General features: G+C 35.3%; 1 protein-coding gene across 36 annotated transcripts in view; it reads left to right on the top strand.

Annotated features, from left to right (window-relative positions):
* Nucleotides 1-25011, top strand: part of SYNE1 (spectrin repeat containing nuclear envelope protein 1) — a 290474-nt gene that overhangs the window by 85181 nt on the left and 180282 nt on the right. For 35 of the 36 annotated variants that reach the window (XR_015283259.1, XM_086877258.1, XM_086877290.1 and 32 more), the window contains 17 exons: nucleotides 1193-1395; nucleotides 5022-5186; nucleotides 6689-6841; nucleotides 7278-7421; nucleotides 7750-7923; nucleotides 8974-9132; nucleotides 11128-11292; nucleotides 11836-11970; nucleotides 12763-12921; nucleotides 13180-13388; nucleotides 13678-13786; nucleotides 15045-15209; nucleotides 17133-17300; nucleotides 18800-18976; nucleotides 20245-20385; nucleotides 21427-21587; nucleotides 24361-24511. Coding sequence is in view for 35 of the 36 variants with exons in the window: in XM_086877258.1 (XP_086733384.1) it covers nucleotides 1193-1395; nucleotides 5022-5186; nucleotides 6689-6841; nucleotides 7278-7421; nucleotides 7750-7923; nucleotides 8974-9132; nucleotides 11128-11292; nucleotides 11836-11970; nucleotides 12763-12921; nucleotides 13180-13388; nucleotides 13678-13786; nucleotides 15045-15209; nucleotides 17133-17300; nucleotides 18800-18976; nucleotides 20245-20385; nucleotides 21427-21587; nucleotides 24361-24511 (2738 nt within the window). In the remaining variant the exon portion in view is untranslated. Of the gene's footprint in view, nucleotides 1-1192; nucleotides 1396-5021; nucleotides 5187-6688; nucleotides 6842-7277; nucleotides 7422-7749; nucleotides 7924-8973; nucleotides 9133-11127; nucleotides 11293-11835; nucleotides 11971-12762; nucleotides 12922-13179; nucleotides 13389-13677; nucleotides 13787-15044; nucleotides 15210-17132; nucleotides 17301-18132; nucleotides 18238-18799; nucleotides 18977-20244; nucleotides 20386-21426; nucleotides 21588-24360; nucleotides 24512-25011 lie in introns of those variants that run through there. The other variant, XM_086877289.1, reaches the window with a different exon arrangement.

Raw genomic sequence — 25011 nt, 5'->3', positions numbered from 1 at the left:
GTGTTGTTAATTTGGGATAAAAAAATGTGACAGAAAGCAAAGTAGGAGTAGGGAAAATCATGTTCTAGTGCCTGGAAATGCTCCCTGGCTTGGCTTAATTTAAAAGAAAAAGACAACTGGGAGTTGGTCCCAGTATTGTAGCTGCAAAATCATCCCTTGGTTTATGGAGGTTCTTCATTACCTTTGAAAACCTGCAAGAGGAGCTCAAATGGTAGTTGCAGTATGGATATACACAAGAAAAAAATGTGTAGCTGATTCAACAGCTGCCTCCTGTCATTCTTCAATACTGCTGAGTTCAGTGAGAATTCGAGGGCAATATTTGACCTAGATAATTACAGACATAAGATCACTTTAATCTGTAGCACAATAATGTCTGTGGAGGATTGTTTTAGCTGCTGCTAAGGGGGAGAGAAAATGGATACCTTTGTTTGTTGGGAAATTTAAATTGATTGTGACACACAAATTTTACAAAAGTAAACATTTTTTCAAGGTATTCTTACAAAGAACAAAAGTCACAGATGTATTCAATGCTATTAATAAAATCCAGTAACAAATTCTTTTCTAAAGTACTAGCATATATGAATTCAGCAACAGCAGTTCAAATTAGCTAGAAACTCTTTAAAACAAGTACATTCTGCATATTTCATGAAGTTCCAGCATTTCCTTGGCTTTTTTTCTTCTCTCTGTTTGTTTTCCTCTGGAATGAGGACACATTTGTTCCTTTCTTGCCATGTGGAAAACGCTAAAAGTTAAATGGCAAAAATTAGCAGCAGTTTGGTTTCAAAGTCAACGGCAGGAAGATCAGAATTTTGTTCCATACTTTTTAATGTAGACATAATGTGGTTTTATATTAGGCAACTCCAATTTTCTGCTTTTTTAAGTCAAGCCAGTCTCTTGATTTCTTTTATTGCAGATTTGAAATGAACACCACACACAATATGCAGTGTGACTGTTTTAATTTAGCATTCATTTTATGTACTTTCCTAAGTCTTTAATTCACACGTTTAATTTCTCAGTCATGATCTTGTGCTAAAATGGGGCTGTGAACTGAACATTCGTATATAAAAGCCTACTGAAATAGAAGTTGCAGTAAAATATAATTCCCTGATGTGAGTGAATAAGCATGATATATAGTTAATCTTTACTGAAATGGTAATGAAATAAAATCATCAATGTGTTTCCTGTATCTCAGTGGAAGAAGTTGAGAATGTGATGAAATTCATGAGTGATACCACAGCTCAGTGGAGGAACCTCTCAGTAGAGGTGAGAAGTGTAAGAAGCATGCTGGAAGAAGTAATTGCTAATTGGGACAGATACAGCAGCACTGTGGCAAGTCTGCAAGCTTGGCTTGAAGATGCTGAGAAAATGCTGAATCAGCCTGAACATTCCAAAAAGGTATGCACTAGCAACATATGCATATGGCTCTTTTGTAAATTGGGAAACACTGGATATTTTTTTTGCATTTGCTTACGTTTTGCTCTGACTTCAGCCTCCTGTCTTCATTCATCATGGGAGTTCCAGTCTTTGCTTCTATAGTATCTAGAGGCAAATGCATATATACACAATGGAGAAAGCCTCAGCTGTGGCACCATGGCTAGAGGCATCTTCGACATGAATATAGGGCAGCAGTATTGCTCACAGATAGGAATGTTGCATGATTCACTCAAAGGCAAGTACAGCTCTTAGCACCTAAGTGAGTAATCATGGACTACCATTACATAAAGGTATGCCTATAAAGACACTTCCACTGATTTTTCTAGATGATAGATTTCAATACTCATTACCTTCAAAGAGCAGTATTATTAATATGTGTTGTCATATTTGATGGTTGATTAAGTAATTGATTTCCCTGGCATTTCAGAAATCTTTTAGACAACTGATTTTTGGGACCTGCAGTAATAAAGATAGTTCTATATTTATTTTTTCTTTTTTTTTTTGTAATGTTAGAGTACCAAAACACTAAGATTTAAGTTTGTAAACCTTCAAGAAAGACATGGATTGGCTTGAATAACCCTGCATTTAATAGGTGCTCAATTTGCACCTAATCCAAATGTAGCAGCTACACAGCTCTTAACACTTCGAGTTCTCATAGTTTGTAAGATGGCAAACTGATATCAGGTCAGGAATGACCATTTCATGTTACATGAAAAAACAGTATAATTTTTTTTAAAGTTTATTAGTTCAAACTGTTGTAAATTAGTGGAATGCACTTTTAAAATAAAAATAAGCCAGTGGAAAAAATAGTCTGGCATGATATAGATTCAAACAATTATTATTGGGCAGGAAGGATCACTTATGCTGATCAGGGTGATCTTAGATACTGGGGTATGTTTTATGTAAGTAACTGGACAATAATTAAAAATTCTTAAACCATGTATATTAATAAAATCAAAGCATTTAATTTTCTGTTTAGATGTTTAACTTTATCTTCAAAGATTTTCAAAGCAGAAATTTGAACATTCTCATACAATATATACTTGCTTTTGATTTCTAACATAAATCCAACAAGTAATTCTTTTCATTCTAATATATGATTTCAAAAATTTCAAGAAATCTTGTTGAAAGCCTCAGACATGAAGCTTTATTCTTCCAAAATTTTTTTTTTATTTTTTTTTTAAAAATACATTGGCTCAAACCTGTTAAAGATTACTGAGTGGTAGCATAATCCACATGTAGTCTGAGCTACATATTTAAAAATTACTTCTATTTTTAATTGAATTTAGCTCTTCACAGCAATAATGTTCATTTAGATAGTTCCAAAGATAGGTCTAATTTAGCCGTTTTAATATTTTATTATTAAAACCAAAATCAGTTCTTATAGTGGTTTGTAAAATTAATAGTCTTCCAGCCATTAAGAAAAATAATCTGGAATACCATGTGAAAGATGATAACTATTGTTTGTAATATGGTGTAAAACATCTTAAAGTATTTCAAAATATTTTTTCTGTAAATCCACAAATATATCAGTAATATGATACAAAGTTGCTCGTTTGCAAACCTTACTTGTATTACTTAAAGCCTCTATATTCTATCCTAGGCAAAGACCACAGCAGCTCTTGATCATGCTGTCATGCTTTCTTCTTCTTTCCATTATCTCTGTATCATTTCCAGACCTGCTTGTACCACTGTTTGGTTTGGAAAAGTAAGCAGCCTGCTGGCTTTCTCATTGGCTTCAGTTTTCAAAAACCTTATTGTGAACCTGTAGCACTGGAGATCTGGCAAAAAAAATACCACTCTGCACTTGGATTTTTCAATCTGCTCCTTCTACAACTCTTTTGTTTATTTCCAGTACCTCTTAAGCACTTTCCATAATAATTTCATTCTAATTGCACCCTCCCACACTTTTCTCACACAGCTGTATCCAAAAGGTTTGAGAGCTTCTAGATCTCATGTGGTGACTTCCTTAAAAAGAGCTGAATTGTTTTAATTGAGAATGAGGTGTTCTTCCCAGTACATTCCAAATATGTTTCAATTTAACACGTCTTAAGTTGGCTTCTGAAATGTAGAGACTCCCCAGGCAGGTCTGCAGAAGTCAATGATTTGTGGCAATAAGTGTGTGGAAACAAGGATGTGAGTAGTTGATGCATGTGCTTTTTTCTTCTTGACCTCTAGTGATCCTGACCATTGAAAAGCTGACCAGTGCAAGATTCTGTAGACTTAATTTCTTTTGGGTGTGCTCATAAAGGTTAGCCTTTGTACAAAGCAAGGGAGTTGCTCCTCTGCAAGTGGAAGAAGATTCAAATTGCAGATGCAGTTTACTGAGCTGATCAAATTTAAATGTATGCAGTGATACATCTGTACAGAGCACCTGGATACTGTTGGTCTCAGCTTTAGGAATTGAAACACTGTGTGTTGTTCAATTCTCTTTTCAAGATACCTGACCAGTATACAACCACATGAGTTTCATTGCAGTTGCATCTGAACTTTTTTTATACATGGATGAGTTCTGACAAGGATAGTTTCAGAACTGTAGCTTTGAAACTCTGGATGGCTGACAGTGTGGTTGTATAGGAATTCTTCTCAGGTACCATTGAGCAAAGGATTGTATGGAACTGTCACATGGAAGGTGAATGGTTTGGGAATTAGGAGGGTAGATTGGTAGCTGTAAACAAAATGGATCACTGTCCCCTCCTAAATCCTGAGGATCAGGTGGCATGGTTCAGCTTGAATCCTTCTGATTACTCCTCCTCTGAAAGGAGGTGCCCTCATGGTCCAGTCTGTTTGGAACATCTGGCCATTCATTGAATTGTGCATTGTCTGGGAGAAGGGTAGCAGGGACAAGCCAAAACCATGTCAGAGATGTGGGCAGTCATGAGACAGTGACTGAGTCCTCTTTGGTTTGCTGATATAGATGGAGTCATAGAGTCCAGGGATACCTGCCTTAGGAACAATTTCCCATTGTCTGGAAGAGAGAAAAGGAATCAAGGGAAGTGGGCTTTGTCTTTTCTACCAGTTTATGTGGCTGTACCTGCCTACAATATGCATATGGCTGTCTCAGTGAGGGGGACAGAATCACTGACAGCCATCTCTTTCCCCTCTGTGCTCACCTGCTCTGAGATAGGAGGAAGCAGTGATAAAATAAACCAGTCTTCACAGGTCTTCTGAGAGGCCAGAACTTGGAAAGCTGCCTGTGGCTCACATGCAGGGGAAGGACCTCTCCACAGCCTGTGTATGGCCTGGGCTATCAGCCCACACTATTTAAGGATATCTCAGAAAACACATGAGCCCTAACAGCATTTTCAGTTATGGAGCTTTCTCTTAAGGAGGAGTTTCATTAGTTTAACTGAAGCCACTCACTAGAGTAAAATGTAAGTGAACTGGCAGTAATTTTTAATTCCACAGGTTATACTCATAGATGTTAAATTTCTGTTATGGCATATTTGATGTGATGAGCTTCAGAGGATAATTGTTCAGCACTTTTTTTATCAAATCGTGAGCGGGTGATGAAATTTTAGTTTTGTGATTTCAGATAAAGATTAATTTAAAAGGTTTTGGAACTGTGTTTTTATTTTCTTCTTCAGGATTTCTTCCGGCACTTACCTCATTGGATCCAACAGCACACAGCCATGAATGATGCTGGTAATTTTCTAATTGAAACCTGTGATGAGACCATTTCCAGAGACCTTAAACAGCAGCTTCTTTTGCTAAATGGAAGATGGAGGGAATTGTTTATGCAAGTTAAGCAGGTGATTTTTCCCTTGTTACTTTTAAATATTTACTTTGTCATTTCTATGCAATCAAGACAGATTGCCATGTTAGCAGGACTATAGGACAACTTTCTAAAGTGCCTAGCTGTTCATCAGTACTGAAATTAGAAATTGCTCCCTGACAGTAATTTATTGTATTTGGGCTCTTCCTTTATTTATCTTTTTGGCTATACAGCTATTTTGGGGCAGGTGAGGGGACATTTTCAACTAGTATGAGCTGTAGTTTTTCATCATAGTCACCTGTCTTGATACAGTGAATGTTATTTATTAATGTTTATTAGTTATTAATGTTATTCCAACTTCTACTGTTCTATGAAGAAAATGACTGGTTTTCAGTACCTATTGCTACTGTAATAGCTCTGTAAATCTAAACAGTGAAAATGATGAAAATTATTGTTTTCACCGCTCTTTGATGTAAATGCCTTCCAATTATTGTACTGCAACCATAAGCAGGAACAATAATTAATTTAATTAACTAATTTTTTTCCCCATTTTGGTCAGACTTTACTTCTTTCTATCTTGCCTGCAAGGAGGTTCTGATAGTAAATGAATAAACCTAGCCTTTGCCTCATGTAAGAGATTCAGCTGATACAAAAAGCATTGTTGTTTCTATATTTGCTCTTTAAAAATCAAAGAGAAGATGTGATCTTAATTACACAGAACTATTTCAACTTCATAAACACATTAGAAAATATATTTTTTCTTGTCAATATGCATCTATCAATATTGTTCCCTGACAGTGATTTTAAGTAGCAGTTGCCTGTTGAAGATGCTAAATCTGTTTTCTTTACTGGCATGATTATCTCCTATGCAGTCAAGTTAAAAGGAAAAGCAAAAGTGATTGTCTCTCCTTTATTGTAACTTTTCCAGACTGTTGACAAGAATGTTCTCAAGCTTTACTTGCTGCTGCTATTTAGGGTGATTCACTGATGTAAATGTCTCTTCCTCTACTTATGCAGCTTCTTTCATATGCTGGCTATGTGGGTTTTTTCCTCACAGGCTTTTTCACCATTTCTGTCACACAGCTCTTTCTACTTTCTAAGGCATGTATTTCCCCTTCCCCCAGCCAGCATTCCTTAATTATATTTCCTTTATCCTTTAGCTTTTCTAGGCTTTTTATGTTCTATTCTCTTTGCTGAATTTTAGAAATTGTTACTGTAGGAAATGAGAAATGAATTGAACTGTTGGTTCTAGTGTAGAAACAAATGAGTCTGGCATTCCCCAGACCTTAAAAGAGGCTGACCTCCTGTATGCATGCTGTACATTTTAGCATCATTATCTATTAAAACTAATGCAGATGATGAATATACTTTCCATTATATTGTATTTCACTGAATGTAATTTTTCCAACAAACAGTTGCACTGAAAATATGCTAGTTCTTTTAAATCGTTACTTAATTGCTAGGTATCTAATTCGGGTTGGGGTTTTTTGTTTTGTTTTGTTTGGTTGGGTTTTTTTCCCTTTACTTTCTCTTTTTTAGTATGCTCGAGCCGATGAACTGGACAAAATGAGGAAGGAGTATGTGGATGGTGTGGCCCATTTGACAGCTTTTATTGATGGAAGCAATAAGAAACTTTCAACCCCTGTAGAAGTGTCCTTTCACGATGTCAAAATATTTGTGCAAGATTTAGAAGTAAGTGTCTTCCTTTCATTTCTTTCTTTCTCCTTCAAAAGAAAGAAACTTGCAACTATTTAATTCTGACTAAATAGTTAATAGCATAAAATGATGTTAGTATTAGATATTTCAGCTACAGATAAAATATATATATATATATATATATATATATATATATATATATATAATTGTGTTCTATTAGTGACATTTTTGAGCAAATTTCCAAAACACTGTCTCAGTAGGTATTTATTTCTTTGTAGTTTCAAATCACTTTCAGGTGAGTTGACTGATAATCTCTGGCTCGGTTTTCATGCATTTGAAATACGATCCAGCGTGCACTGAAATCAGTGATTAAAATAATTTACAATTAGAATGCATATAATTTATCAGTCTTTTATCTCCCATGAATGCATAAATATTGCTGCTGAAATATTTTTTGAAACATTTGTTTCAGAATATTAAACACAAATTGCCTGCAATGGAAGCTCAGTGCAAAGCGGTTACAAGAACGGGACAACTTGTTACAAAAGAAGTTTCCCAAGAGGAAGCGAATGAAATGCTGGGAACTCTGACACGGCTCAAAGAGCAGCTGGGCAAGGTTGCAGAATACTTCTTTTACTGCATATTGTAGACTGTTGAGCTAATAAATTGTAGGGTCCTGTACATAAATTCTCACTTATACGTGTTTGAACAAGTACAAAGGTGTAACGATAGATTGATTCAGAGTGGAGAAGGTGTTACTTCTCTTAAATGCCAAGACTACCATCCTTAAATTTTAATACTCTTTTCATTAAGAAGTAATACAAGATCAGGACTGCTCTATCTTTAAAAAGAATGGGTAACAACTATATCAACCTACAGGCAGAAAAGGTTGCTATTTATTGAATTTTACAACTGTTTCAGTAATTGTTTTTCTTGACCAAAAGGTTAAGGAGTATTCCAGTGCCCTGCTATGTGAATGCCAACGTCTGCTGTCTCCACTGGAAGAACTTGAGAAACAAATCACACATTTTTATGAATCTCTTGAAAAAGTAAATGAAATCATTTCTATCCTTGATCCTGAAACACAACCGACAACTGTTCTTAAACAAAAAGCCCAAGTAAGTTTCGAAAACATCTTACAAAGGTCTGCTGCCTCTGAGTATTTACCATTATCTTTCTAGGAATTTGGATTGCAACTCTGTAAACTGAGCAGGTATTTCTTCATATTCAGGCAACAGATATAGCCTTATCCAAAAGTCAGCTAGGCATAAATACAAAAAGATTTAAATTTGTTTTCCTATCTAGTGTCCTTGGTTTAAATCCAAGAAGTAAACACAAGACTTCTTTTTTTTCTTTTTTTTTTTTTCTTTTAATCTAGTGGAAATTGGACTGAATTAATATAAATACATTGGATTTTTTATTAAGCAGATGAAAAATCATGTTCAGAAACTTCGCTATGTTTCCTTGGAGAATTATGGAAGTTTCTTAGAGGCTTGGAAAAGTGCTTTTTTTGAAATTAATTGTAGTGTAACATTAACTTCTCTTCATGGCTAATAAGCATTTCTTTCTGAAGGGATTCAGAGCTAGTCAGAAGTCTTTCGGAAAGTTAAATGAAAATAGGATTTTTAAAACCTTTTTTTCAGCCTGTACTATTTCATGCATATTTTCTTTTTCTCTCTTTTATTTTTTGAAGTATATTTTTCATAATTTAATGTGATTTATAATGAAATCTGAATTCCAAAAGCTGACAGGAAGGACTCATTTGTTGAAAGGCAAAGAAGGTTGAGATCTGCTACTGAGAGCTGTCATTCCTATGTCACTGTTGCTTACCTACATTTATACAATAAATATAGAAATACCATAAAATTATATCACAGAACAACAATTGACCTACATTCTCTACAGCTACCCAGAGGGCTTGGGTACATGTCTTTATATTGTTTTATGATAGCTAGAAATCTATTTGGGTACAATACTTCACATCCAAGGAGAAAGTTGTATCATCTGTGGTATTCCATATCATATTTTGTGTAGTCTGTTTGCCATGGTGCTTTGACCTCATCCCTTTGTGGTCCTTACTGTCAAAAAGCATCTTCCTGTTATTTTGCCAAATCTTTTTCCTCTTTGTTCCTGGCCAGGGTGGATATATGTTTTTTTTTTTCTTTCAGGATTTGGTAGCTTATCAAGAAAACTGCAAGAAAGATGTGTCCCTAATTGAAAGAAACAGTCAGAGTATCCTTCAGTGTGTGGCTTCCACTGAGGTCTTACAGCATTTCCATCAGTCAACTTTTCAGAAGAAAGTTACACAAGTTCAGATCACTTTTCAGGTAAAAATATCATGCCTTGGTGCATATTTCTGAAAATTTCTTCATATTCAGGTGATTCGTCCTACCATACCTACATTTCATCACTCTGTAGCTGCTCTCCTGGCTAACTCTCCTCTCTGATATCAAGTTAGTAATGAAAATTTGTCTTTATCAGGTAATAAGGGGTCAGGGGATTTACAATCATGTTCTCTATGCACTTATTCAGAGGTGAGCCTGCCACAGAGAAACCTGGAATTTAAGAGAACTTTGACATGCCTCAGAGTCCTTTGGATGGAGGAACCTGAAATCCTACTGTTAGAGCTACACTGTTTATTGTTTCTCCTGACTTTATTATCTTGGCTAATCATTTGTTTCTATATCCTCACACATCCCCTTTCACACAAAGCATGGAAGATAGAAACTTTTGCACATGCTATTGCTGGGTTTTGTATTTCCTCAGAAAATGCAGACTGTGCATTTCTATTTCACAGACTGTGAATATAGAAAGCTGCAAATATGTTGCATTTGATAATGCAAAGTTGTGGTCTTAAGGGTTTCCCTCTTACCTCTTGTTTTTAGTTATTATTGCAATTTTCAGGGCTGTTCAGCCCCAGTCTAGCCCCACTCTAACGTGAAGTTAGCCATTACACCTGGTCTGACTTTTTTGGGGCTGTCTGGTGCAGAGCCAGAGATTAACTCAATGATCTTTGTGTCCATTCATATTCAGTGATTTTGTGACTGTCTTAGAGTCAGATTTCCACGTAATGGGTTCTATTACATTTATTTTCAGGGAATTTTTGTTCAGTATAAATCTATCCAGGCTGAATTTTAAACTGCAGAAAATCACCTATCAGTAAATAGCTCTCTTTGAGAGGTGAATTTCAAAATTTATATTATATTTTGTGGAGTATACCAAAGTTTAAGTTGTAGTTGATTTACAACATAGAAATAATTGTTTAAGTTCAGCTTGTTGTAGCAAAAAGCAGATGAACTTGGTAAATTTACCATGTACAACATTATCTTCATTATCTATTACATTATCAACATTATCTATTCATCATCTGTTTCTATTCAGCTGGATTGTGGTTTATATCTTTATTTGTTAGAAAATAGACCTATAAAATAGGGATATAATCATACGAAGTGTGGAATACCTGGAGTTAAAATACTGGAAACTGCCTTCATATAAAGTTTTCCATGTAAAATTTTCCCTATACAATCCTATTACTACGCAGTTATTTTTATCAGAAAACTTTAAAAAGATTTAGCAAGATGTTTAAGTTGAGAACCTCAGGTTTGATTAGCTGGCTGGGTAAACTCACTAAAATTCCTTATGCTGAGCTTTGTGATCAGTGAGAATGGTGAAGTGGATATACAGTAAGCAGGGATTGAAGTGCAGTTGAGGTGCTGAACTGTTCATTTCTCCTGGTAAGTTTTCTTTACTTCCTCATGAAATTGGATGGAACCACTGCAGATTGCAGTGCATGGGGATGGACTAGGGTTGCAAAATGAGGATTTCAGCAACTAAACCACAATATTTGCTGTCTTCTAAGTAGCTTTGTGCCTGGTTACTTATCTGACATTCTGGTGTGGTGATCATACAAACCTCTTCCAGGTCAGAAGAACTGTAGGATGGAACTGGCTGGATCTATCCTCACTTTGAGTCATGTTAGGGGAGGTAGTTTAATGCTAGGAAAAGTGAAATGCCAACCTCCTGAGTACCAGGTGCTTTACATTTGAAAGCAGGCTTTAGGAAAGAAACTCACTAATCAAATGACAGAGGCATTCTGAAAATACCAGAGACATCTCGTCTACTAATTTTTATTTGAATGATGACATTAGCACAAGCCTCAGTATGAGAAATTGGGAAGATGGGATCAGGGGAGGGAGAAGCATGGTGAAAAGCATGTATTTAAAAGAGTGACACAAATGAAATGCATGTTTTGTAAGGTCATGGTAAAAGAGAGCAAATAAAAGTGTGAAAGTGCCAGCTCATTTTCTTTGCTTGTGACTCAGAATATGGTCAGGAAAGCTGGTGAGTGGAGAAAAAACATAGAAGCAAATAGCCGTTTGATGAAGAAATTTGAGGAGTCTAGAGCAGAACTGGAGAAAGTAATACAGATTGCCAATTGTTGCTTAAAAGAAAAAGGAAATCCTGAAGAACTTCTCAGGAAACATAGCGTGAGTAAATTCTCTGTTCTTCCTCATGGAAATCTTTGAGTGCATGACATAAAGGCCTGCTTAATTCTGAAACTGATGTGGATTTCTTTCATGTGTAGAAGTTAAACAGATCAGATCAAATTAATGTTAATATTGAAAAACAAAAAGGAAAACGATCAGCTCACTTATTGATGTGAGATTGGATGTAAATAACCAGAGGGTGAAAAAACCTAGGGTGGGGTTTTCAGTAGAACCACTGACAATCTCACACATCCACTGCTCTTTTTCTTAGATTAATACCTGTTTCTATATTATAACCATAACTTACGCATGTAGCTTTGAAATGTATTCTTGTTAAAATACCATCTCAGTGTACTGGCTGAGAATAAATTAATTTGCTGGACTTTAAGTGTCTAGAAGTAGTTTTTTTCTTTATTCAAACATCAGTTCTTCAATGGAACACAAGTAACATTGAAACTTAGAGTGTGTATTAAGGAACTTCATGTTGGCATAATAATATCCAGCTTCATCATCTCAGCTTCTCCCTTTCTGCCTCCACTTCAGGAATTTTTTAACCAGTTGGATCAGAGAGTTCTAAATGCCTTTCTGAAAGCGTGTGATGAACTTACTGATATCCTCCCAGAACAAGAACAACACAGCCTGCAGGAAGCTGTGAGGAAACTCCATAGGCAGTGGAAGGTTAGTGAATGACATCTCTGGGTACTGTCAATCTTAGTTTTGGAAAGTATGACCTATATATTGAAAAAAAATAAATTAAAACAAAATAATTTGTATTATTTGGCTTTTCATAAAATTGGAAAAAGTATTTTACAATATTAGATACCTCTACACCTACAAATAGCCACTTGAAAAAAAACATGTTAAGTAAATTCAAGAAATGTAATTATAAAACCTTATTTCTCCCCTGCTACATACAGCCATAATAATACCTGTGTGAAGAGGTGTTTACATTTTCTCCTTTATGCTGATGTTGGATAATTACAATTACTTTCCTGACCAAACAAATAAATTTGGAAGACGTCAGGCCATCAGCCTAAATTGTGTCTTCTGCCAAAGACTAACGACTGAACTAACTTTGCTCACCAGCTATGGAATTTTTTGCCTGCTGCAGCATGTTGCTGGTCAGAGTTGGAGTGATGGATAAGGGGTCTCACTAGCAGGCAGGCAGAAACCTCTGGAAGTAGTTGTGAATACTATTTTACACGGGAAATGCTTGCTATGTCTTGCCAAGAATGAAGACGGCTCTGTGACGTGCCTTATACACACACATTTTGGTGACAACTTAGGAACTTTTGAGAAATCTAAGACATTGGTAACAAAGTGAACATGGACAAGCCTGTATTTGTTCATGGATATGTATGCTTTATTTTCTATATTATCAGGTTTTTATACTATTTATTTGTAGAAAGTTTACACTGAAGTAGTGGGAGTAGTGTTTTATCTCTGTATTTCTTTATTGCCCCTGTGTAGGATCTTCAAGCAGAAGCCCCATATCATTTGATCCACTTGAAAATTGAAGTACAGAAAAGCAAGTTCCTGGTGACAGTGGAGGAGTGCAAAGCTGAACTAGCTCGACAGAACAAGGTGTTAACAAGAGAAGGCAATGAAAGAATGATCAAGGAACACATGGTATGAGTTCCATGCCTCCATGGGGGCATTTACAGGAACACATTTCAATGTCAGTAATAAGCAGAAGTTCTGGGTAACTCTTCAGGCACCAAACTCTTTGTGTCCAGCTTATGTCAGATCAACTCTTGAGGTCTTTAACAACAACAACAACAACAACAAATTATTTTAGTTTAGTGGTTTATGAAAAATTTATGTATATGCTTTATGCTTTCTTCCAGTCTGTATTTCTATTGAATTTTCTGCTTTGTCTCCCATCAGTTGTTCTTTGGTGATAAGGGATCTTACCACCTATGTGAGAAAAGGCTACAACGAATGGAAGAACTGTGCCAAAAGCTGCCAGTTTCTGATCCAGTGAGGGGTACATTGGAAAGCAGCCAGCGAATCCTGAAGGATCTGAAATCCCAGATAGACAGCACATACATGAAGCTAACAGAGCACTCAGACACCTGGAAGGGCTATAAGAGCAGGTGCCACCTCAGTTCCTACCTGGGTCTTGCAGAGCCTTATGCATGGTCACTCTATGTGTCATCATAGATCAGTACCGTAGAAACAATGATACTGTGATTCTAGCTTCAAGTGGAAAACACTACTTTGTGTAGTAATTCCATAAATTATCATGGGGCTTCAAGTGGATTTTATACCTTTTTGCCTACACTTAAGAGATTGCTGTTTTGTGGTGAAAATTTTAGTCTAACCCTTTTTTTTTCTTTTTGTTTTTTCTTTTTTCTTTTTTAATCCTGTGATGTCTTATTTCAGATTTTCTGAATTGGAAAATTGGATTTCATCAACAGAAAGAGAGCTAAAGAAGATAAAGGAAAATGCTAACGATACAGCCAAATACAAGCAGTGTAAAGCATCTGTGGGGGTGAGCCCTTGGCTTATATTCTAACAAAGCTGTGGTCATTGCTACTGGGATTCTGGATAAAATTCTGCTCCAAAGTAGTGCAACTGTTTTACTAGAGAGACCACAGCTCTGTTGATCCCTGGTATTCTTCAAAACATTACCTGGAGAAAGTTGCACCTTACAGCAAAATGTGAAAGAAGTTCTTTTAATGGTTTAGAGAGTGACAGGTCCCTTTCCCTCTATATTTAGAACATTACAAATATAGGGGCAGATAGAAAAAATACTAGCCCCTCATCTTATTGCATGCAGTTAAAAGTGCTGCTTAAGAAAATCAAAAATTTCTGGACTGCAGGTTTTTGAGTGATCTTCCATTTAATTACTTTCATGTAAGGATATTATCATAAAAATTCTCTTCTACAGTAGTATAAGAGGGGAGGAAAAAATATTCCATTCAGTTTTGTACTGGTGACTGGTAACAGAGTTACAGAATTGCTCAAGATTGAGTTGGTTAGTTAAATTAGTTTTAGGAAATAATTTATTGTGTCACTTGGGACTCAACCTTTCTGTTTTATTTAAATTTCACATACTAGGAGCACCTAAATACTTTAGGTGTTTATGGGATTCATGAGCAGGTTATGAGTCTAATTAACACTATATTAACATTATTTCAAATATTATTAGGATGACATTTATAAAACTGATAAACTGATAGATCCTTAGCTTAATGGGTGTTTCTGCTTCAAAAAGTCTCATTTACTCACGTAGTTTGACTTCTGCCAACATCTCATCAGCACTGCCAAAAAGATATAAATGAACTACAGGTTGTAAAGGTGTGTGGAAAAAAAGCAATTTAAATAGGAAAAAAAAATACACAAACATTATATTGAATAAAATTATATCTTTGGGAAAGTCAGAAACTCAGATTTAAATTGCAGCTAAGAAATATGGTCAATATATGGAAAATATATATGTGGTACCTGTCATTTATCTATCTATCTGTAAGTATAAATGTTTTTGAGGGAAAAGTACTCCTCTACCAACTAAAGAACAGACTAATTAGTAGTGGAGTAAAGTCTGTGGCAGAAGGGCAAAATTCTAGCCATTGAATCAAACAGAATCTGATAGGGTATGCAAATAGAAAAATATTACATTTCTGGTGTTTCAAGCTAAAGAAAAGTAGTATGTTTACTGTACTGATTTTTGAACTGATATTCAAAGGTATTGATGTACTTATTTTGTTTATTTGAAGAAAATATGTTTTGATTTTTTTTTCCTGTAGGAAATTAGGAAGCACATTCACAAGCATGGAGAAAATCACAGCTGGCTGAAATCTAGACTTGCTGTTTTGACTGCACTGTGTCCTGATTTGGAGGCCAAAGAGACAGAGGATGAGCTTTGTAAACTTTCCAGTGACTTCAAGAGACTTCTGGATTTGCTGGCTGAGGTACAGTATGAGGGACACAAGAACTCTCCACTTACAGTGTGACATGAAGTGACATCAATCATGGCTTCACAAGCACAAGTTCCCTGCTGTGTTTTTTTAATTAAACTGCAAGCCTTCAGCAAGGAAAAATTAATCTGTACTCCATGGGTAGCAAAGCACTGAGAGTAGCAGGCAAAAAAGAAATGACATTATCATAGTTGGTCTTTTCCCTTTGCAGAATTGGAAAGTATCCCAGTAAATGTTTCTGCAATCAAAATGTCCCTTTTTTTTAGCTTTTTTTAAATGAGTTTGTAGTGAACATTGTCAAAACCATATTGTACATCAGCTAGTGGATATAGAATTTCACTTTAATCATGATTTATTTATCTTTTATGCTGAAATAAAGCACTCTGAGGTTCTTTCTAGTCACTGAGGGTATGTATCACATCCTGAACTTGCAGGAAAAGGCTGCAGTTCTCTGAGGCATAAATGAAAATAAGGTAATGTAACTGCAGAAATGATGGGAAATTTCTATCTCATAGCAAGCTAAACCTCTCAGAAACACTGACCCCTGGAGTTCTGTGGGCTCTCAGGGAACTTACTGCTTCACAGTTTATACAGTTAAAAGAAAAATCAGGTGAGACATATAACCTCTCGCACTTAAAAGGTGAAATAGACCAACTTAAAAGAAAAAAAAAATGGTTCAGGAGAGAGAAAGAATTCAGACTTCAAATTTCCTTTCTAATGTTAGTTCTTGTGGAGGCCTTCTAGGGGGTTTCAAATGCACAAAATTTCTATGTATTTACTGAAAGTTCTCTAAACGTCTGTGGCATGAAAACTGTTTGGAAAGTTGGGCAAGAAATGTAATTTCCACCTGACTGTAAAAAGCCTAAGGTACTGTCTTTCTATGTTGTTGTTTTGGGGTGACTGTTGGAGATAAATCACTTGGTTTAGGTTTCCTTTAAAAGTCAGAACTAAAGGTAAGTTAAAGAGTAACTTAATGAGGATAATATAAGAAAGTAAGAGGTCAAATCTATACTTGGTTTGAATCTCAAAGCATAATATAAATGGCACTCTATATTATAGTTAAACAACTAGTAATTCTTTGAAGTCTTAATACTATTTATAAAACTTGTTAATAATCAGATGGATGAAACTTTTTAGACAAGGACTGATAGTGGGTATTGGCAGAGTTCAACAATAGCTTTGGAGACTAAAAACTAAATGTTTGTATAACAGGGAAGTAAATGGCTTGAGTTCAAATAACTCTCCAAATTAAGAAGGTAAGGAAAGGAACAGGAAAAAGAAAAAGGAAAAGAATCTAAAATAGTTTATGATTAAAACCTCAAAACGCAGAAACTATTTGATGAACACAGCCTGAGAGTCAGCTATCTGTATTTAGCTGAAATACACAAATAGAGAAGAACTTTCTGATACTTTTAATGGATACACCTCTTTCTTTATAAAATTCTGCAAGCTGAGACTGGATACTGCACCACACTGCAGTCCATAAACCAGGGTAATTCAGCACTCTAATGTATTTGTGATTCACCAAAACACTGCTCAAGACAGCCCAAATGGCAGCAAATTTTTTTTGTATGTTGAGTAGTGCCGGTGTTTTGGAATCTGGGTCAGCCTGCAAGGATAGGAGAGTGTGAGTTTTCTAAGTGATCCCCAGTGAGTAGCTGTCACAGATGGCTATTTGTCATATGGCAGTGTAACAGGGAGTATGTTTGAACAAGGCAAAGGTTTGCCCAGTCACATTTTAAGTCTAAAGACACTTTTTCGATGCGAAATTAAAGGTGTCAAAAGTGCCAGAGATAAAAATGCTTTAAATACAAAAATTTTACTGTATTTTTGAAAACATATTCCAAATGTATATGTACCCTTAAAATATAGATGTGTCTTTCAACATGAAATACTTAATGTTATCTGTGATGTTAGATTGAAAATACCTTAGGTGCTGTTGGAGACTGTGTCCAGTACAAAGAAGAAGTTAAAAGTGCAATTGAAGAGTTAATCAGCAACTCTAAAGAAGTCCAAGCAGAGGCTGAAAAGATCCTGGATACAGAAAGTTTATTACAAGCTCAGCAATTACTGCTTCATCATCAGGTAGGGCAATTACTTATGTCCATATCCGTTTTTTTTTTAAAGACTAATTTTTGTAATTACAAAATTTTGTTATGTCCATTAATATGTCTTTGTATTTAAACTTGAAAGAGTTAAAAAGGAAACAGTCCTGTACGACCTAGAATTAATTTCTTTAAATGAAAAATGTTTTCAGAACATTTTAAACATTAACTGTCTACTTTTATTTCATGTGAGTTTTTGGGACACAAAACACTGAAAACCAAGATTCCTTCACTTTAAATTTTGCGTGTGTGCTCTGCAAATATGTAGAGTCTCCCTTTTTACCTTTTTATAGCTTGAATTTCAGATTCAGTCATGGTAAATTAGGCACAATTCTGGCTTTGGAAGTTCCTCTATTTTAGCAGTTTGATATGGCTCCAACCCTAAATAATGGAGGGAAGGTGTAGCTCTAGTCTTATCTCCTGCTCTGGTAGCTATTTTTGTGACAGATGGGCCTCCATTCTGTAGGAGTAGAACAGGAGATTTTTTTATGCACTGATCAAAACATCTACAGGTTACAGTAATAATCAATGGCATGGTTTGCATACAGCAAGAATCATGGCTTTTAAGGCCAAATATGGGAAAAAACTTTCTGAGCTGCTCAAAGCTAATAAGAATAGGAAAAAAATTACTGCCAATGTTTGGGCATTACTGAAGTTTTTTATGTTAACATCTATTTCTGTGGAGTCAGACAGCTTAGTTCTGACCAATCACTACTATGTCTTATCTGTGTCTTATCTAAACTCTTTGGGGTTAATAAGCACTATTGTATGTGTTAATGTTTCTATTCATTCTTTAAACACTCTACATTCTTTATCCATTTTAGGAGAGGTAGTAGAAATAGTTAACTTCTCCTTGAGCTCTTTTTCGTGGTATGGAGTCTACCAAGGCAGAAACAGATTTTGACACAGACTTGAAGGTACCCAGAATAGAATTGAGGTATTTGTGAATTTACCTAGCAAGGCTGGCTGGGTCAGGCATGTTAAAGAGGAGAGAGGATATATTCTGAGTTTCTGATAGTGCTACAAATCAAAAGCACTTCCAGGACAGAGTTACACAACTTAGCCCACCCTGCTGCTCTCTAGTAAGGCTGATATATTGCTTTATTCACTCTGAGGCTCCAAACTGTGCCTCAGGAGTGTGCAGAGCAGACCTGGATTCAGTCATGAGGAACACATGCACCTGTGACTCCTGCTGTGGCTGCTCAACTGCTGAAGCTTCTGTTTTCTGAAGTATGCTTGGGATTAATGGCCACATTTTCACTCTTTCTCACATGCACATGCCAAAAAAGGCAGCATTTGCCATTTTGGAAGCTAGCGTGTGTACTTGATGAGTATGAGACTCTTGAGAATCCTTGCCTCAGTTTATCTCTTTGTCTGTTATTCTCATTGCATACCCCTGCAACAGAAAGGGGCTGCATTGTGCCAGTTTCCCAAAGGGGATAAAAAGTCTAACCAATCCTGTTGGGTGGATCCTTGTAGCAAAGGACAAGGCGACTCCGTGCAAAAAGGCAAGATGTGCAAAAGCAGATTTCCCAAGCCAAGCGGTTGCAGATTGAAGGTGGACTGCCCAGCACAGTACGAGAGGATTTGCAAAAGTTAGAGGGAACCTTGGAGAACATGCAGCAGACTATGGAGAAACGGGAGGAGCAACTGCAGGTGGGTGCTTTGCTCATGGAAATAAGACCTCATGCTTACTCTTTCCTTATTCTCTTTTTTTTAAAGTTAGTAACCCCCAAATTTTTTTCATATCAAAAAACTGAACTCATTTTCTCACCTCTGACTCTTGGTCCTTGGGGTTTTCATGATCAGTACCTCTGTGAAAACTTCTTGAAGCTGTATACCTCTTAAATAATAAAGAAATAGTATTCTATCTAAGTCCAAGCCATTCAGTCATAATAGTTAACTGTTTTAAATAATTTATCTGTGAACTTATTTTTAGATGTCTCTTTTCAGGTTACTAAAGATGGCATTGCTCTTTAGTTGAGTGTCCTTAGGCTGGCTATTAGGTTAATAACACCTGATGTGTTATACACATACAACTATCATGTGAAATACATGCTGTGATCCTAAATTTAAAGAAGGAAGGAGAAAGTCACAGGGGAATCAAATGGATTGCTTCAGTTGTATAACTAACCATGGACTGAACTGGGATTAGAATTTATAGCTTCTTGCACCTGTATGTGATTTGCTCTTTACATGTTTCTAAGTGGAATGTTAATCCAAATGGCCATTATTCCATGCAAATGTTTAAAGTCACCAAAATTATTTTCCATGAGAAAACACAAGATGAGAAACACAATCAGTAAACTTCAAATAACTTCTTGATATAAGCATTTATTACCAAAACACAATTTTTTTTCCTCTAAAATTCCCAGATGTAAAGTTTTAATCTGTTCTTCAGAATCAAAAAAATAATTGTTTAAGCTGTCACAGTTCTTGTGACTGGTCATTAAATGCTGTAGGTTAATCAAAATTATGGATTATCAGAAAAGAGCAAATAGGTCCTTATGTATGATTTTCCTATGAGTAGGGATTTTCTTCTATCATTTTACTGTAATTTATTTCATTAAAGAACTAGAAAATCCTTTTGATATTTTTCACTACTTGTCATCCAAAGTCCCTGCATGTATTACTTTAGATTTCTTACAGGACATTCATATATAAGATTTAAATATTACTGGCAGCATAGAGAACAGTGCTTTTTTAGCACAGCATAATATGAATCAGCAAACATTCAAGGACAAAGTTTTATTTGGTTTAGAAGAGTTTCATCTACTCACTGTTGAGTAGATGGCTTCACAGGAAAATTAATTATTTTGTGTCAAGACTTTATTTTTTCCTTTTTCAGTAATGTACAAGTAAAATCTCATTTTCTTCCCTTTGATCTTGTGTTCCTTTTTTGGTTTTGTTTGTCTTTTTTTTAGGTCACAATAAATAAATGGGAGCAGTTTGAAAGAGACAAAGAAACAGTAGTAAAATATCTCAATCAAGCAAGCTCTGTACTTGAACGTATCTTAAACTTTAGCAGTTTAGAGAGCCTCTCCTCAGAACTGGATCAGACAAAGGTACTGACTGTGTGAAATGCAGGAACTGAGGTATCTCTCTGCCTTGCCTGTCAACATGGGCTGAGTGCATTGCCTTCAAACTTTGCATGGTTTCCCATTAATGCCAGTGCAAGTTGCAGATACAGATGAAAGATTGCATAAACTTTTTAGAGGTAAAAAGTCATTTTGTGAAAAAAACCCAACAAAAAACCAACAAAAAACAACAAACCATGAAGAATTTCTCAAAGTCTGCATCTGAAGCGTATGTATGAAAGTTAATGTTATTTTGAGGACTTCACATTTTATGCTCAATAATCATCTATGCTGGTAATCCAGTGTGAAGCACTGGCATGACAACATTATTAGGGTGCATTTTGGCAAGGTTGTGTGGAATGTGATAAATAGCACTCTCAGCCCTGAGGAGAAAAAGGAGAAATGTCTACCCCATGGACAAAAGCCATAACATGCCATTTGCCCTTAGTAACACAGAATTATCCTGGCCCATTTTATTTTCTGTTACAGAAGTAATAACAGTGCCTGAGTGCCATGGTTTACACACTGCTGTTAACCTTTGATGAAGCCAATAATAAATTATACCTACCTTGATTATGCTCAGCATTGATTGTTCTGGTGTGTGGGTGTAATGTTTGTGGCAGAAAATAATTGCTAAATGAACTGAAAATACAAAATATGAGGTACTGCAAAATCCACTTGATAAATGCTGGGATGTAAAAATTAAGTAAAGATTTATATTATCTTCTGCAATGCAAAAAGAAATTTCTTGAAGAGCTACAGAAGGGACTTCCACTTTTTGAGTTAAAAACCTTTGCGCATACAGTGTCCCTTGATAAATTTAATTCAATCTAGTTTGCTCAAATAGAATTTTCTTAAATGCAACATGAAATTAACTTTCTTCTGAGATTGCTTTTATGTATTTACACATTCAGAATATGCATGTAGGACATGGATACTTTTTTCCAACCATAAACATTGAGGAAAAATACTTCTTGTGTAAATATATTAAACTCTATAGTTGTATTAATACATCTTGCATCCTTACAGGAACTTTCTAAACAAACAGAAGCAATGGCAGTACAGGCTGAGAATTTGGTGAAGAATTCCTCTGAGATACAGCTTGGTTCAAAGAACAAGCAGTCCCTTCAGCATCAGGCAAAATCAATCCAAGAACAAGTGAAAAAAGTGGAAGTTACTCTTGAAGAAGAGTATGTTCTTAACAAGTCCTAATATTTATTAGATTGTACCAGATTTCTAGACTACCTTGTCAGCATTTTGTGTTGTCTCATCAGCTCTGTCATTTACTGCTTGCTCTGGCATAGTAACCAAGTTATGGTACGAAATATGTCAAAAGAGTGTGTGCAAACAAATTATTTTATTTTAATTATATGTAGTTCATAAAAGTTAGTTACATTTAACATGTCACTTATCTTTAAGCCCCAGTCTTGTGAAGAAGGAATAATTGAGCTCATTCTTGAGGTACTGAACTCTTTTGGAAAGAAAAATCTCAGTTAGAGTATTAGAGCAGCACATTTACCATATTTGCCTCATTTTTCAGTATTCCACTTTCTTTATAGGAGTGTCAAGAAGTGCCTTCATCTTAGCTGAATGCCCAGATTGTGTTTCATGGGCAATATCAAAAGCTGCTTCTCCTGCCAAAAAACACAAAGGCATAATTTTCCAAATTTTGTTTAAAAATGAAATGTTTAAACTCCAAGGAAAACTTGAAAAATATTTGTAGTTTTTTGTATTAGTAAAAAATTCTTCCCTTCTCTCAAGTAAGAAATTCAGTTATTGAACTTGTTACTCAAATTCAGAATCTTGCTACTCTCATTTTATCCCTACACATTGAAATGTATGTATGAAATCACTATTTTTGCATACAGTAAATCTGATACACAGGTCATAGATACCTGTACCATTTATATTTTGTCTTATTGGAATTACTCTCTAGAATATTTTGCTGTATAAGATTAAGCAGGTTACCATCACCTTGAACAGAATACGAGCAAAAGGCAGTGCCAAAATAATTGGAGGTTGTTTTTTTTTTCCTCAGAATGACCACTGTTATGGTAATCAGATTTTAATTCAGTGTTATTTTCTTCCTGATGTGAAATAACAGCTATAAACTAGAACAACTAGCCTGTGCAGCAAATGAGAGTCTGACCATTTATGTACTACTTTCTCCAGCATGAAGTGCTAGAGTGATTTTCAAATTCTACAATCTCTTACTAAATACTTTGCACTTCATTTTCTCCACTATTAGAGAGAAACCTAGTGTGATTTTTCAACCTAAGAAAGTTCCTCATCTTGCAATGAATATTTACTTTTTAAATAAAGTAATATATTTTTAAATAAAAGTCATCATTGATATACCCTTTTAATGTAGATATGAAATAGGTTTCAGTTGAATGTATGGATTATACAGAATGTCTGTGGTAGTGTGACAGATAATAAAAAGTGAAATACCTTCTGTAAAAGATGCAAATGCATACAACTATCTATAGGGTATCTACAGAACTCATAGCAAGTGTGTAAGAGTTACTTTTTAAGTTGCATCATCAATAAAAAAGTTTGGCCAGTAATTTAAAGTGAATTTATTCCAAACTCATAAGTTACATAGGATGCCAGTGAACAGGAAAAGGAGAGAAAAGTTTGAGCAGCTCTCCACAGTCAGCTGCTGTAACAACTTAGACCATCTGTTTTCCAAGGAGATCATGCAGAGCTCTACAGTGTGTTTGGGATTATATTCTTCACAGTCTGTGGCTTTCTTAAAGAAACTCCAACAAAGGCATACAACTGCAGTTGTGACACTAATTTGGTCCCTCAATTCTGATTTCCAGCTGTATTTTTATGAGCTGGACTTGAATTAAATATTTTTGCACGTGGTTTTCTTACAAATAACTTGAATTTGCATACACTCTTATCAGTAAATGGCTGTTGACATTCCTATTTTTTTTTTTAATTTTGAAAATAAATAAGAAAAAATGAAAAGGCCATTTTACATTTTTAGGCTACATCTTTTCTTAAAGCTTCCTCTAGCTTTAATGAGGGGGGAAAAAAGTTAAAAACTTTTTTACCATGGAATGGTTTTTAGGCTTTATTTAGAAGGAAAATGTATTTTGAAATTTTGTAATATTCAAACTTTTATGATGAAACTTTAATATTTTCAGTGAAATATAAAATGTGTGTTTTGCAAGCAATGTGCAGGGCCTACATTAGCACTGGTTTCAATTACTTGAAGGGAGCAGAAACTTGTATACTGGAAGTTAATGCTGTTAGGCCTTGTATAATAGCCTCACTTGTGACAAAAAAGAGGGGCTTTGTTTGCAATCCTAGGCATTGAAAAAAATCAGTCATAATCTGTCTCTGTTTAACATACCTATAATGTAAAACTGCTGACTCTGAGGGAGTTGAGTCACATGTGTTGTTAATTCTTTGGCTTGATGTGAAATCATCGCCACAGCAAACACCAGCTTCCTATAGGAGGGGGAGATTGCTGTTACAAAAAGCAAGATCAATAAAGCAGTCAAGCACTGGTGATTGTGTGTATGTCCACATTTCACTGGTTTTAATCATTCTAGGGACTAAATTATGAATATCTGTGCACTCAGTTATCTAAATATTTAGATTTCTGATGTAATCATCATTCCATTTTATTTCATAGAAACTTCATCCTGTTGATGTTCCTTTCTCTTCCTGCTATGATGAGATTCTTGTACAGCTGATGAATAAAGCTGTACTTTCTTTTACCTCTCAATGTCCCCTCTTGCTAATGCATTTGATTGACTTTTGGTGTGTGGTCTAAGAGCACGTTCTCCATGTTTGAATTTAGATGCGCAATTTGATCCTCTAAAATGAGAACTTTTTAAAATTACCCTCCTGTAGATTTAATAAGTTCCATTTTTATTTTAGCAAGAATATGGGCAGCTTCATTATATTAAACTGTTTATTCTCTCTAATTGATTTGGTCAATTTTAGTATTAAAAGCATGGAAATGGTGAAAAACAAGTGGGATCATTTTGGCAATAATTTTGAAGCTCTGTCCATCTGGATAGCTGAACAAGAAAAAGAACTGGAAACTCTGGAAACATCTTCATCTCCTTTGGACATACAGATCAGCCAAATCAAGGTGATTAGTCCTTATTGTGTTTAGTATTAAAAGCCCATTTAGCTGTTATTTTGCTAGAGGCCAAATGAGAAAAGAGACATTTTACTTTTTTCAAGAGTACCATGACGAAATGACAGCACATTTCATACATGAGTATACCAAACAGTAAGATCCTGTATAAACTAAGGCAAAATTCTTACAGGCTACCTTCTCTTTTGGTGTTTACTTTCCATGTATGAAGTCTTTGTGTGTATGGTTAGAAACATAATTTATACCATTCTGATTTTTAGAGTAATCTCAACAAAGCAGCTACATAAATACAAGTTGGGTTTTTTTTAAAACATACACCAGCTAGTTGCTATAGAACTTGATTTTAATCTTGCAAGCTAAAGTTATAACTTGATTTATGTATCTTTTATGCTGAATTAATAAAGAAACTATTGCTCTTGGTAGCTTGAAAACCTACTAATCTACATTTACTGTGATTGTATTTGCACTGTCTTCACTTCTGTGTACGTTCA

This window comes from Cyanistes caeruleus, chromosome 2 (assembly GCF_971803275.1).
Source record: "Cyanistes caeruleus chromosome 2, bCyaCae1.hap1.1, whole genome shotgun sequence".
Taxonomy (NCBI): Eukaryota; Metazoa; Chordata; class Aves; order Passeriformes; family Paridae; genus Cyanistes; species Cyanistes caeruleus.
The sequence above is the reverse complement of the archived record's forward strand: the minus strand, read 5'-3'. Positions and strand labels throughout refer to the sequence as shown.